The 14,447-nt window shown below is 40.4% G+C and overlaps 1 protein-coding gene across 1 annotated transcript in view; it reads right to left on the bottom strand.

The window, feature by feature from the left end:
* Positions 1-14,447, bottom strand: part of GLP1R (glucagon like peptide 1 receptor) — a 77,678-nt gene that overhangs the window by 36,364 nt on the left and 26,867 nt on the right. Inside the window, exon 3 of the mRNA XM_056488208.1 lies at positions 13,730-13,840. Within this exon, the coding sequence (XP_056344183.1) occupies positions 13,730-13,840 (111 nt within the window). The remainder of the gene's footprint in view (positions 1-13,729; positions 13,841-14,447) is intronic.

The raw sequence follows: 14,447 nt of genomic DNA, 5'->3' as shown, positions 1-14,447 counted from the left end.
AGCCATATTTAAGCAGACTGAATCAAGTCTATACCAAATACAGCATTTTCTTATTTGTATAGTCCTTTCAAAGACCACCAACAATTCAGCTCCCCAATGAAGACTAAAGGCTATCAGCTCATATGCATAAAGAGATGATAAAAAAATAAAGACCATATTTTGCTAACATAATCAAGTCAAATTTACACAAAAAGAAAATTATGCAGCCACAAAGTTCTTCATGGGCATATTCCATTCTCCTAGTGCAGAAAGCATCCTTGCCAGCCCTGCAATATCTTGCCTCACTCAACACAAACTTCCTCAGTTAATAAGGCAATGATCCTGCAGAGAAGAGCCCCCTTTACTACATCTCACACTCAAATCCTTCATACTGAAGGAATAAGATCTATGAAAAAGAAAATAATCATAGAACATAGCTTCAGAATTAAAAACTACTTGCACAATGGTGGCCAATAAAGGTTAAGGAAGCAAAGACCATATCAAATCACAAAGTATTCCTTAAGTCACTGGGTATGAGCTAGTATCTCAAAAATTAAAATAGCTTTCTGGAAAAGAATATTGTTTTTAACAGAGCATTACCCCAAAAGGAGCTATACCCTCCAAGCATTTAATTAGAGGAACTTGTATTAAGAAAAATCTGCCATTAACTATGCTAGACAACACTGACACCTAACATAACTTTTTGAAATAAACTCTAAAAAAATATCATTAAAGTGCATGCATGCATGTGGGCATCAGGTTTAATAAAGAGTCTTTATGAACTATAAAAGGTAAGTGAATTAATGCAATAAAGGAAGGCAGCTTACAAAAAACAAGTATTTATGATAATGGTACAACTTTGTCAACATTTGGTAAGATACCAAAAAGTACCATTAAAAGTTTTGCTCAGAATAAATAAAAGTGGATTGGGATACATTTATTGCAACAACAAATGTGATTGGAAGTTTAATGCAAAATAAACTTGTAAAAATGCTCTTAAGAGATTTTGTGTTTTAAGTTACTGGATCAGTTAATGTAATTAATAAAAGCCATCCTATTAGAGGATATCAAAATGATGCACCAAAAGCACATCTGGCCTCAGTCACATCTCAGGAGAAAGGAACACTACTCCACACTGATATGTAGGTACAAACAAAGCACACACAAGGAATTCATCCCCACAAGCAGCAAGAAATATACCACCAGTAACACAGGAGCCACACTCCTCTTTCTCAGCCACATGCTGAAATGCAGAAGATTTTTGACAAAATGTTCTTGGAAAACATCAGCCTTAAAACAGAGCTCTAATTTGTTGAATCTCATCAAGCAAAGTTCTACAAATCCATAAGATACTAAATACAAGCTCTTACAAATAATGGGGAAAAAAAAAAAAAGGACCAAGCAATTTTTTTATGGAAACCACCATCTTTTCTGTCAATAGTAACTGGAGGCCACTAAAGCTGCAAGTATGTCTGAATTTACCTTTCCTTTACAAAGTCAATCCTTACACCAATCTCAGTGATGCTTGCCCTCTAACCCAAAGCTGGGACCTCTCCCTGATCTAAAAATCAGGATCTCTTACATCCTTATATGGGTAATTTTCCAAGTTTTCCATTCCATTTTAATTTCTGTTCAACTTTCATTGCTTGAGACGTATTTGGATGGACATAAAATCCCTTTGACTTAAACTTTTCCTGCCAAGGAGCAATCCCTTCCTTTGTATATTCACTGCCAATGATACCTCACATTTAAAAAAACCTTAGAGAGGCCCACTGTCATTCATCAGTCACACCAATGCAATGTTTTCCACATTTACCCATGCTTTCATTCTGTTTAAGGAATTGTTGGTGCCCTGCCTCATTAAGCTCCAGGACCATTACCAGGCAGTTTTTGCATAAGTCAGTTTTTTGCCTTCAGAGGAAATACGATGATGAGCACTTGATCCTTTTCTTGCCTAATTCATTTCTGCTCATTCCAATTGTCAAAAAGTAAATTAGAACCAGAAAGTCATATGAGTCTGACCAGGCATCAACCAGAATTATTTTTGTCATCAAACAAGTCATGTACCCAAATTCTCTCAAACATTGCCTAGAAAAGCTTTATTCTTATCCAAAGAATAATTCAAGTGATGTATGGGAATCCTAGCATTTAACATTTGGAGCATGTTTGAGGAGGATTAGACATTTTCAAAATTCATAGCAGGGACCTGGGCCTCTCAGGGAAAATCTAGTCTATGACAGAAAACTCTCAAGGGGAAAGTCCTCAATAAAACATGCTAGCAGAAAAGAATAATACTGCTAAACAAATAACTGTGTGCATGATTAAGAAGTGTAATCTTTATAAAGATCAGCATATTTTCAAGTTAAAGTTGCATATGCGAAATGGCACGAAAGGGAGGATGTTCTATAATTAGACTTACATTCAGGCATCCTTTAAGTCAGTCCATATTTTTTTGCAGGACTACTCTGTCAAATGAAAATATCATAGAAGATTCTATCACAGAGCTGCTAACTTCAAGAGGCAAAGGCTCAGCTGCCTTTACATAAAGCTTTTACTTTTACACACACATATATATATATATGTGTATATATATATATATATATACATATATACATAGATGGAGTTGTATCTTACCAAAATTTAACTGAGGATATTGGGAAAAGAAATAACTTTTAGGACCACTATCACATCAGAAGCATATCTATTATGTAAGAGGCCACACGTAGGTTGAATGTGAGAGGAGTTTTTGCCATCACCCAAGGTAAATTCCTGCCAGGAATTGCTGAAAAGTGGAGGATGAAGTGAGCCATGTGGGCAAGTTCCTCTCCACCCATGCTATTTAAAGATCAGGAATTCTTATCACATCTTCTGGGACTTGGGGGGGAACCCAAAACAATCAATATTTTACTAATTAGCAACATTTAAGTAAGTTGAACGTTAATAATCTGTTTTCATCAAGGCATTTAATTATGTAGCACACACAAACACTGTTGTTTATTCAGACCCTTAATTAGATCAATTTACTCCTTGTCCACAACAATTAAAAACTGCAAGTTCTTAGGTGTAAGTAACCTGAAGAAAGGTTTGACCTCCCTCTATTTAAGAGTGCACTGGTACAGAAAACAACTAAAAGCAAATAGATAACTTCAGTTATGCCAGTATGCAATGAGAGCACAGATGAAGTCTAAGATAATTGCTGAGCTCAAACACATCTAGCTACCTGCTAGACTAGCATGGGCAAGGCACAGAGGCAGTCCAGCTCTTCCTTGCAGCTGGATCTAAAGGTGTTCATTTCTCACTGAAAGGCACTATTTGTGGCCAGATCAGCTGAAGCTAATGTCTCAAGCACTCACAAAATGAAGCTCAGCTATCTCTTTTCTGAGGTGTGCCATGACATCCTTGACAATGCATTTCAAGGAATTACTTCAAACAAAAACATCATACAGTCAAAACTAAAAAATTTCTGGAAAACAGACAGTCCTGCCAACTGCTCCAACTCCCACAGACACAGCAAGCTGATATCCAACAGCAGGCTTGTACAGCAGTGCAAAAACCATAATTCTTCCTAGGTCTCAGGTGACCAGATCTATATCTGACATATGAACCTCATGCTTCCATCACACATACGTGCATTTCAGTGTCTGGCCAAAGTTTGCTGTTCTATAACACATTTGATGTATTTTAGTTGCAGCAGAAGAGGAATCAGAGCAGAGAGCTTTTGATTGTCCCTACAGAAAGTCACGTTTCAGTCCAGCTGGAAGGTCATAAACCACTGCACTATTATATGTACCTCAATCAAAGTTAAGCAGCAGTTTATTTAAAAAGCTGTTCCTTTGCTTAAGCAAAATTGATAAAATGGAGAATGGCATTGCCACATGGCCCAAAATAAATGCATGTTAATAACATCTATCTGTTAATGATACTAAAAATTATTTCTGTCAACAGCCCCTATATCTACCCTTGAGATGAGCAACATATGTTTGAGAGTTCTCTGGTATACTACCAGATGGAGACTGACAAACAGAGGCAGAGGTGAACTTGAAAGACTAAGATATTTTTATTATTACTTTAAGCAAACTGAAATTGGCAATTAGTTTGAGACAGCTTCTGGTGCAAGGAAACAAATTTTGAAGTGCTTACAGGTTAACAAATGCAAGCATATTTTTCTCTGAAAAAAGGTCACACCCCTGTTCAGCACTATGGAGAAGTTTCTGGAAGCTTGGTTTCATTAAAGCAAAGAAGGGAAACAATTTAATAAATGTCTAATCATCTTCAGAGGATCCAATATTTGAAGTGAAGTTTATTTTCTTGCACGCAAAAAGACAAGCAGGTACCTCAGCTATACACTCACAAAGACATCTGCTGCCTTGGTTTTAAAACAACATCTCAAACTGGGAAGCTGGGTGGAAACAAAGTGAGAGAGATGAAACCAGACAAGGTTTAACTTGTCCCTTGAACCAAATGTTCCTGCCATGCAGTAACTTCAAAAACTGTCTGAAGGAAAACTCTCACACAAATGCAGGCATTTTATGTTGCTTCCTTGGCTGTGCTTTTCCACAGAGCCCTCTAGAAAGCAACCAAAAGTTTCTTTTGGTCTGCTTTGCACAGGCAACATTAGAGCTTCACTGCCACAGCACTGCTGTCCATAGGAGGTTTCACAAACAAAATCAAACATCTTTTCTTATGCTTTTGCTTCTTGCTGGCACTATGGCACTCTGTCCCTACACAGGCAATTCAGGGAAAGAGCAGAGGACAAGGACACTGGATTTAATCCTGCAGGACAGCAGATGCCTTGGGAGTGCAGATGCTTCAACACCAGCCCTGAGTGACTGTGTTTGATAGCAAGGGGCTGAGTGGGGGTACTAAATCACATAGAAGAAAAGATTAGGTGCAGAAGCTTTGCCAATGGCGCAGGCACCCCAGCAGCAATGTCACAAAATCCTGCTGAGGCAGGAGTCTACATTGATTCTCACCTGGTCACAGTACTGCCACAGACCCAGAGCACTCATGACAGCACCTTGACAAACACAGCAAGGTTCTGGTTCCTTTCTCAGCCCTTCTCTTTGCTGGGCACAACAATCACAGTGAATTTAGTTTGGGATCAGATGGATTCATTTCAACACTTTTGGTTTTCCTGCTTGTGTAGCAGGGAATGGAACCTGCAATATTGCTGTACTTGATACCATTATTATTGTGCAATTAATTGTGTACTTGTGTAAGTACAATTACAGCTCTTGGGAAAAGAAAGGCACCACTTAAGAAGGAAGGCATTCATTCATGACTTAAGCAACATCTAGGACTAACTTAGACACTAATGCTGGGTGGGGACTGTGCAGACCATTTCCATTATCTCTGTTGCACCTCAGTAAGGTTTATCTAGATCTCATAACCCTAAGGAAATTGTTTTATACAAGCATAAATTTCTCATGGTCAAACTGCTAACCTCTGGTACTTGGGACTTCCAAGGTAACACCCCACTTCCACCCAAAGCCTCATGCAGAGCCCCTACCAAAAGACACATCAGGAAAAGAAGTTCTGCCACCAGAGAGAAAATAGGGGGTGCTGGAAGAGGATCTCAAACATAGGTTACAGGAGGGAGAAATGAGAGAGATCTGACCTTGATGTATCCTTGCAGCTGACAGTACTCTGGAGCAGCAAGCCAGTCTGATCCCTGCATTTCCACACCCCCACGTGAAGCTCAGCTCCTACAATCTCTGGGACTGAGCAAAGTTACTGTGTGAAGTACAGCTGTGGTGCCAGATATCTCCATGATTTAATCAGACTGGCTCCATCTCTAGCAGCCAGAGGCAGCCACAAGGTTACCATCAGAGGTCATCTGGTATTACTGCTGGGTTAGTCTGCCACCAGAGAGACTTTCAGGGCTCTAACGTCAGAGGCTGGAAACCAATGCTGTTTCCAGGGGTCCCCAGGCTGTACTTTACCCAGTGATCTGGGAGAACAAAGGAGCAGGTGTAACCATTGCAACACATAATGTGGTAAAGAGAAGATAACACAGATAATAAAGTGAATTATAGGAGACAAGTGACTCAAGCAAAGGTGAACGACAACATAAGTTATTAGGTAACCAAAGAAAATTTCAAACTAGGAAAAAGGCAGAATTAGAGAGCACAGGGAACTACAAAGCACTGACAACACAGACACCAATACATGGCATTAAAGCCTTCTGGCCCTTTCCTTGACACAAAAAAACATTACAATTTCATGAGATCTTGGTAGTCCTCCAAAGACCCGTGTTTGGTTGTTCTGGAAGACTTCATAATAGTACAGCCAAATTGTTAGGTCTTATGCCTCCCCCCAGGACTGAAAAGAATCCAATGCACTCCTGGGGCACAGCTTCTGGCTTAGTTTCCTCTGAAGAAACAGACACCAAAGCTGCTCAAACTAAATCAGTCTCAGCAAGCAGCACAATCAGGGGTTGCTTCAAAATTCACTACTGTGCCATAGCAAGATACCAACACAGATACAGACTGGCATCAAACTAATTCAGGTGTCAGACCCCTCAAAACTAGAGACAGGTTCTAAGCTGAAACAAAAGCATTTGAAGATTTCATATTTTGAGTGGAGATCTGAGCAAGAGCCACATCTGTGCTGGTGCAAGTCCACAGCCAGCCTTGGTGCAGTCCAGTGCTATAGGAGCAACTGATGTTCACATAACTCATCTGAAACTAGTACCTCTGGAAGGTTTCTTAATTAAAAAGGATTTAGTGCTATTAAACAATAAAATATCAGAACCCCAGAGGAGGCATAATTGCAAGATGAATTGTGCAGCTCCACAGTTTCCAAATCCACATGGTGTTACTGGCAGCTGGCCTTCAATTATGAGAAGGTAACAAGAAAAAGCACACAGCCAAGTGACAGTGAGGCAAGGTGCCCATGGTCCCTTAAAGGAGCCCCTGCTGTTCCCCTCAGAGCTTCTGCAATATTTGGGCTTTGAGCCCAATCTGTGCAGCTTTGGCCCCAGAATTTGTCATAATCTCTAACTACAATGTGCATAGCAAGGTGTGCAAAGTTTACCTGGTGCAACCTCAATGCTATCATAACCTGAGTGGGCTTCACACACAGGAGCAAAAGCTTCAACTCTGGCAGCCACAGGTATAGAAAATTTGCCTTCAACAAGCTCTGGCTGTGGGCCAAGATGTGTACTGGCAACTCTGCAGAACAAATTCATTTAACAATAACCTCCCTCCTGATACTTCAGCATCTCCCCACAAAGATCTGCCCTCAGTGGGAGTTGCATAAGAACAAATAAAAGCCAAATAGAGCTAGAGCGACATAGCTTGCACAGATTTGAGAAACTTCTGTAGTTTGCTCTTTCAAAGATGTATAAGCAGGACAAAAAAGTTCCTTGCTTTGGGTTGGGTTTTTTTGGGGGTAGGGAAGCAAGTAATGCAAAAGCTAATCATGTGCTTGTTTTGATAGTCTATACATTTCACTTCATATTTTCAAAGCATTTCAAAATAATACTTGAAAACCAAGAAATCTTCCCAAAGAGAAAATTTAAGAATTTCCCTACAGAGCCCTGAACAGAATACTTCGTTTGACCAAATTTAGATTCCCTTTCACATTACATTTGCTCCAATGACTCTGCTTCTTGCTGTCAACAGGCAATAAAGAGAACTCCCTCACTGCATACACACAGCTGTTTTATATGGCTCTCAAGGGACACAGATAACTTTATGAACTCCTGCCATGTAGTTGCAGGCCAGCAGTGTCTGGGCTCCTCATTTGCTAGGATACCAGCCCCTGTGCTATGAGACAACCACCTATTTCTCATTCCAGTAACAATGACTTAACCTGAATTGAAGCAGAGGCTACTCTAAACCTCACCTACATTGGCTTTGGTGAGATACTGATACCCATATACCCATAATATCCTTATTTCACAATTTTCTTTTAAGGAAATAATATAATAAGCAACACACTTGAAGTAGATGAATGCTAATACAGCTGCAATCACACTAATCAGGAAAATTATCTACATGTGAGGAAAAAAAAAGGACTCCAAGGAATTAAACTCCCACATCTCAGTTGGGTGAGATTTCCAATCTAGTTTGCTGGTAAACTACAGATGAAAAAATGACAGCACTGCAGTGCAACTGAAGGAAGAGAAAATAACCCAACCTTCAGAGCACATCTCAAAAGTGCACCCACAAATGCACCCACTATTTCAGTGCAACCTATAATAAAAAAAAAAGAAAATCAGGTTTAATTTACTTGCCTGTCACAAAGAAAGCTATAGCAGTACAGGCATACATGGTTTCAAGCATAAAATCTTGGTCTAATGTTGTGATATTTCTTCTATTCAATTATTGTGAACTTATTCCCAGCCCTCAAGAGTCCATCCTTGCAGAGAGGAGGCCTTGCAGGGAGTGACTCTTTCAGGGATGCTGACACACCTGCTAGGTAACACAACAAAAAAGTCTCAGCCTCAGTGTTTCTAAAGAGATCTGACACAAGTGTTACAGTACTGATTGTCTCTGCTGTACTTTACAGGCTGCCACTGCAAGCAGCATTTTCAAAAAGCACTGAAGATAAATGTTGCAATCACAAGGAAAGTGATCTTGTAAAGAAAAATCTTGCAAATGCACACATTCCTTAGCACAAAAGGCCTGTAAGCCCATCCTGCATGGCTCTGGCTGGCAAAAGGCTGGTTTTGAGTCTGTGTGCACACAAGTCTGAATAGGGACACAGCACTGAACATCAGACTGACCCAAGTTTCTCAGTGAACAGATTCCCATCTCCCTGCAGTTACTCTTGTACCCTGAGATAAATGAGCAGTCTAAGGAAGCAGAGAGAGCACTGCTGCTGAGCTGTGCCCACACTGCAGACAGGGATTCAGAGACCTGCACACTAAACAAGCAAGAAAAATGTCACACCTCAGTGAGCAGCTCTGTGGCATCACATAGGGACAAGAACAGACTGACATCCTGTGCAGTTGAACTGGTGACACAGCACATACCTGCTGAGCATGTAAAAAATTCTTCAAACCACTTTCAGCTTGCCACTCTGCAAGGCAACCTGCTGGGCCACATCTGCTGTTGAGACCTGCAGAAGAGCAGGCTCAAGACTGACAGCCACTAGGATAAGAGAGGTACACTAACAGCAAAAGCTATTAAAGCATAGTTTGCAAAACCTGTAACTCTCCAAGGAACACTCCAGCTTTGCAAACATTTACCATGCAATTTCTTCTCCCCATCTCGTATTCTGGCTGACACCAACAGAAATTTGTAACACCTGACAATAATTGGTTACCAAGACTTATCTTATAAAAAAGAAATTAACAGAAGCAGAGAATCACAAAACAGTCAACATTGGATTGAGATACTGGAGATTTCCTAATACAGTGAGGAACTAGGGGAAGTTGCTCAGGTTCATGTCTAGTCAGGCTATGATCATCTTCTTCAAGGACAGACTCCAAACACTCTCTGGGTCACCTGTCCTAGGTATCTGACTAACCTCACCATAAAATAATTACATTTAAAGGAAATTGTCTGTATTTCAATAAGTGAGCATACACATTGATAAGATTTCCCCTGAGGCCTTCTCCAGGCTGAAGAAGACCAGCTTTCTCAATCTCATTAGAGAGACACTCCCACTTCCCAATAAACTTCAGTCATTTGCTGGACCTGCTGAAGTAGGTCCATGCCTCTCTCATACTGGGGAGCCCAGAACTGGACAAAGAACTCCAGATGTGTCACTCCCCAGAGTAGAGGAGCAGGATCATCCTTTTGAGCTGCCACTAATGCTTTACTAATACAACCCAGGAGGTCATTGGGGTCCTTTGCCTTTGCCTCCACTTTTTCAGCCTTTTGTCTAATCCACACTTCATCAGTTTGTCAAGCAGGATGTTGTGTCAAAAGTCTTACTAAAGTCAAGAAGAACACCTCTATTGCTCATCCTTTAGCCACCAGGCTAGTCGTCTTATCAGGTTCATCATGCATGATTTCACCTTCATAAACCCATGCTGACTACTCCTAATCACCTCCTTGTCCTTTAAGTGCTTGGAAACCATTCCCAGTATTGTTTGTTCCATTATTTGCCTGGGGACTGACAGAAGGCCAATTATCTGTAATTCCCCAGATCTGCCTCCTTGCACTTCTTGAAGATAGTGGTGACAATTGCAGGATCTCCCTCAATTGCCATGACCTTTCAAAGATACTCAAAAGTGACCTCACATCAGTATTAATCAGCTCATTCAGCACTTGTCACTACATTCTACCAATTGCTGTGGGTATACTGTGTGAAAGTGTTCCATATTCTGATCCTCATCCAGTTAGAGTAAGCCTTTATTGCTTCCAACTTTACCACTGATCAGAGTGGCCTCAAATTGCTGAAGGTGAGTTTTACCAGAAAAGGCCATGATGAAGGCAGTGAATACTTCAGTAATTTCCCTATCCTTTATCAAAGACTCTCCTGCCGCACTCAGCAGTGAATCCAAATTTTTTTTTCATATGTTTAGAAGTCCTTTTTGCTGCTCTTCATCTCACTTGACAAGATTCTGGTTGGGCTATGACTTTCCCAATGCTATCTTTAATGACCAGTGTATGCTTCCTGGATCACCTTTCCCTGCTTCCAGCCCTTCTACATTTGTATACAGAAGTGGTTAAGTCATGAAGAGACTCAGACTCAATGCTTCTTTCATTTCAGTACCCCATCATAAGCAACATTTGGTTTCAAGAGATTCAAATTCCCAGGGGATTCCTGGGGGTATACCCCAGCAAGCTTCCTACAATCTTGAAAACCTGACACCTAGTCAAGGGAGCAGCAATCTTAAATATTTGAGTATGCTTGGCTGAAGCATTTTGTCTTGATGACCTTCCTTGAACACATTTTGAAGGCACTTCCCAAACAACATCTCATCTTTTCCTCTTCTCCACTTCCAGTAGGTGATGAGATGGAAGTCCTGCAGTGCTAGAACCTATTTCAAGTTCCAAGTAGGGGGCTAAGCAGGAACAAGTAATAAACATGCTTTAGTGACCACTCTAAATCAAAGGATGTTCAATTTTCTATTGCTCTAGATTATCTATTACAAAGACATTACCTTTTCATCACAGCAGCTCATTAGCATTCACTTTGAACATAACTCCACAAGATGTCACACAATACTATCAGGTCATGGTAATTCAGGCTCCTAAATTGCATACCTGGCACTGACACAAACTTCTTGTTTTATATTGGACAGTGAAAGTCCTCCTTGTTCCATCCTTATTCCTCATTGATAAAGCAGAGGTTGAGGTATATGCACAATTTTCTCAGCAAGGGAACACATCCAAAGGTTTAATGATCTTCTAAAGTATTTTGTAATTCTCCCTAGCAAGGAGTTTACAGACTGCTGCTCTTCTCACTGAAACAAACACCATTTTCAGGATAATTAATTTTTTAAAAAACTTATTTCCAAAAGTATGAAAGATATTGCATTCAAGTAATTTATTAATCTGCAGTATTGCATTAAGCCATGGCTTTTTCCAGCAGTGGTTTCAAGAGCAGTTGGAAGTCCAGGGTCTTAAAGACTGAAAATAAACAGGTTTAGAGGAAAGAAGTTAAAGTCTGTGAAGAATTTCAGATATCCAGACAGAAAAACATTACTGGAAAAAAACCCTGCAGTATCCAATCATTTTATGTTAACTGTGAGGTAAATATTAATTTTATACATTCAAAAAGGCTTGTTTGCCCATTCCAAAAGCATAACATCTTTAATAACTTGAGGAGGATTAGCAAACAGCATTTTAACTTCTGAAGTCACTTAGGAAACCAGACAAGGCTGAAGAGGTAACCAAGGGTGGCCTCTGCAAGAAGAGGCTGGAGCTGTCCCATGCTGGACACAACTGGTTCCAAAGATCCACTGCAGGGCACAGCTGAGCCCCTCAGCCAAGATCACAGAATCAACTAGGTTGGAAAAGACCTCTGAGATCATCAAGTCCAACCTATGACCTAACAGCACCTTATCAACTAGACCATGGCACCTCAGGGAAAACATGCAACAAAAATCCAAACACTGCCTGGCAGTGAGGGGTGAGAAAAGTGTGAGAAACAGCCCTGTGCAGAGCACCAAGGTCAGAGAAGATGAGATGCTGCAGGCATCAGGGCAGAGACTTATTCACAGCCCCTGGGCTTCCATGGTGGATGAAGTAAACTGACTGGTGGGCTGTCAAACATACCTCCAGCTGCTTTCTCTCCTCAACAGGATGGGGGGAAAAAAACCTAAGATGTAGAATCTTGTTGGTCAGGATAAATAAGTAACCAGGAGAAGTAATGGGAAAAACTGGGACAGGATGTTTCCATAGAGCAGAACAACTTCAGGGAATCCTTTGTGGTTGTGAAGTGGTGAAGGGCCAAGGGGTGTAATAGTGTGTGTGTAAATCTTTAACCTTTGTCAGTGTTGTGGTGACATTTTGATTTAAGTATGGGGATTTACACACACACCACCAATCCTTCAAGATAATGACAGTTCAATAAGGAAAGCAAAACTGCACATGCAAGTAAAGCAAAATAAGGAATTTATTCACTGCTTCCCATTAGCAGGCAGACATCCAGCCACTTCTTGGAAAGCAGGGCCTCTGCATGTATAACCATTACATGGGAAGACAAACACCACCATGAATGCCTCTACTCACCTCCCCACTTCTCCCCTTTCCCTGAGCTTTATGGCCAACCACATCATAGGGCAGGATCAGATCAGATCAGCTGTCCCAATTTTGTCATCTCCCAACCTCATGCATACCCCCAGGCTCACTGGCCTCAGGCAGGGCTTGGAGTGAGTGCTTTGGTGCTGAGCAAGGGTTATTGGAAAGAAAGTCATCTCCAAGCCAGCCAGACCCAATGTAATCTCCATCCCTAATTTCATGCTATTTTAATTTGTATTATGCCCAGGTCCCACATTATGCAATAATTTAAGTAATCTCTGACTATCCCATCCTTTCTCTTTGTCATTCCTGATATCCCTCCATACCAACACATGTTCTCCATACTAACACCATACACTTACACCATCAATCAGAATGATATATCCTCATCAGCTAATATCCTCTGTCCTTTAACAGAGACCAAAGCCAATTCTCCACACCACTGTAGCTGGCTAATAAACTGCTTCATTTAGACTTCAAAACATAGAAAGGTCTTCACAAAGAACAAGCTGTACAAGTCACTGGTTTGAAAGACAGAATGCTAGACAAAGTGATCTAGTACATCTTGCCTTCAAGTGTACATGCACATAAGGGTGTAAAATCTAAAGGTAACATTCAGTCCTTCATAGGAGAAGTCTTTGCAATCACTGAAAATGCCTTCATCTCACAGTGTTCTGAGAAATAAGTTTCTCTCAGGAAGCAGCATAAAATACTTCTAGTGTAGACTTTTCTGCCTGTATCTTCTACAGGATGAGGTACCAGTTACCTTTGTTACTTTTATCTCAGTTTTCCAACTAAGCCATTATCACTGTTAGATAGCCTCCATAGATAGAACTAAGTTAATTAATAGTCACCACTATCCAAGCAGCAAAACCACATGAGATCAAAAAATATCCAAACTAAACACAGCCTTTAAGAAGTCTGCTCTCTCATTTTCATCTTCTCCTGCTAAACAGAGATAAAGAATGTATCATACTAAGATCTGTCCTTACTTTTATGTTACAGAGAACTGCACCCACAGACATTTAACCCAATCTTGCCTTGTGAAGACTGGACAAGGACAATAGGATTGGTTTAAAGCTGTGCCTATAAGGAAAGGCTCTTACCTGCATTAGCCCAGGGAAGATACCAGGGGCAGCTGACATTCACGTAGGTGCCAGGCAGTCCATCTGGCCAGCAGGCATAATCATCAAATGTTCTGTTGCAGAACTTGCCTTCTGCAGAGAGAGAGAAGGGAGGCTCATGCCACTGCCTTGTATTAATACAGAAAGAAGGAAAAGACTGAAGAGCAGAATATAAAAGGAAATACAGACAACATGCATTTAAGCTCTGACATGGAATTATATTACATTTATTTATCCAAATGAGTGAGTTTCATCTCACACAGGAAGCTGTCATTTCAGGGAAGAACTAAGGAACAGATTAGAGTCTTACACTGAATCAGTAGACAAGAAAGTAATAGATTAGTATTAATTTATCTATCCTTTTTTTTATACCCTTACTTGTCACAGGTTAATTTAAAATCATTTTTGCTATGAACACTAATGATAATAATTTCTCAGAATGGTGGATTCAAATTCAAATTCATGCAGTTGGAAAGTCTATCCTAATATATAGGCCCACCAATGAAATAACCACACACAACCATAACTTTGCATTACAGCTTAATCAACATGAGAATACTTCAACTTCAGATTCATTAAACTGTCATTCTTAGAGGGCAGCACTCAACTGCTCAATAGAATAATGCAGCAGAGGGAGATGAATGTGTCCCTGCCATTGTCATCAGCCACTGCTCTCACTCTGACATAATAATGTAGTTAA

Source organism: Oenanthe melanoleuca, chromosome 3 (assembly GCF_029582105.1).
Source record: "Oenanthe melanoleuca isolate GR-GAL-2019-014 chromosome 3, OMel1.0, whole genome shotgun sequence".
Taxonomy (NCBI): Eukaryota; Metazoa; Chordata; class Aves; order Passeriformes; family Muscicapidae; genus Oenanthe; species Oenanthe melanoleuca.
This window is presented reverse-complemented; position numbering and strand designations above follow the sequence as displayed.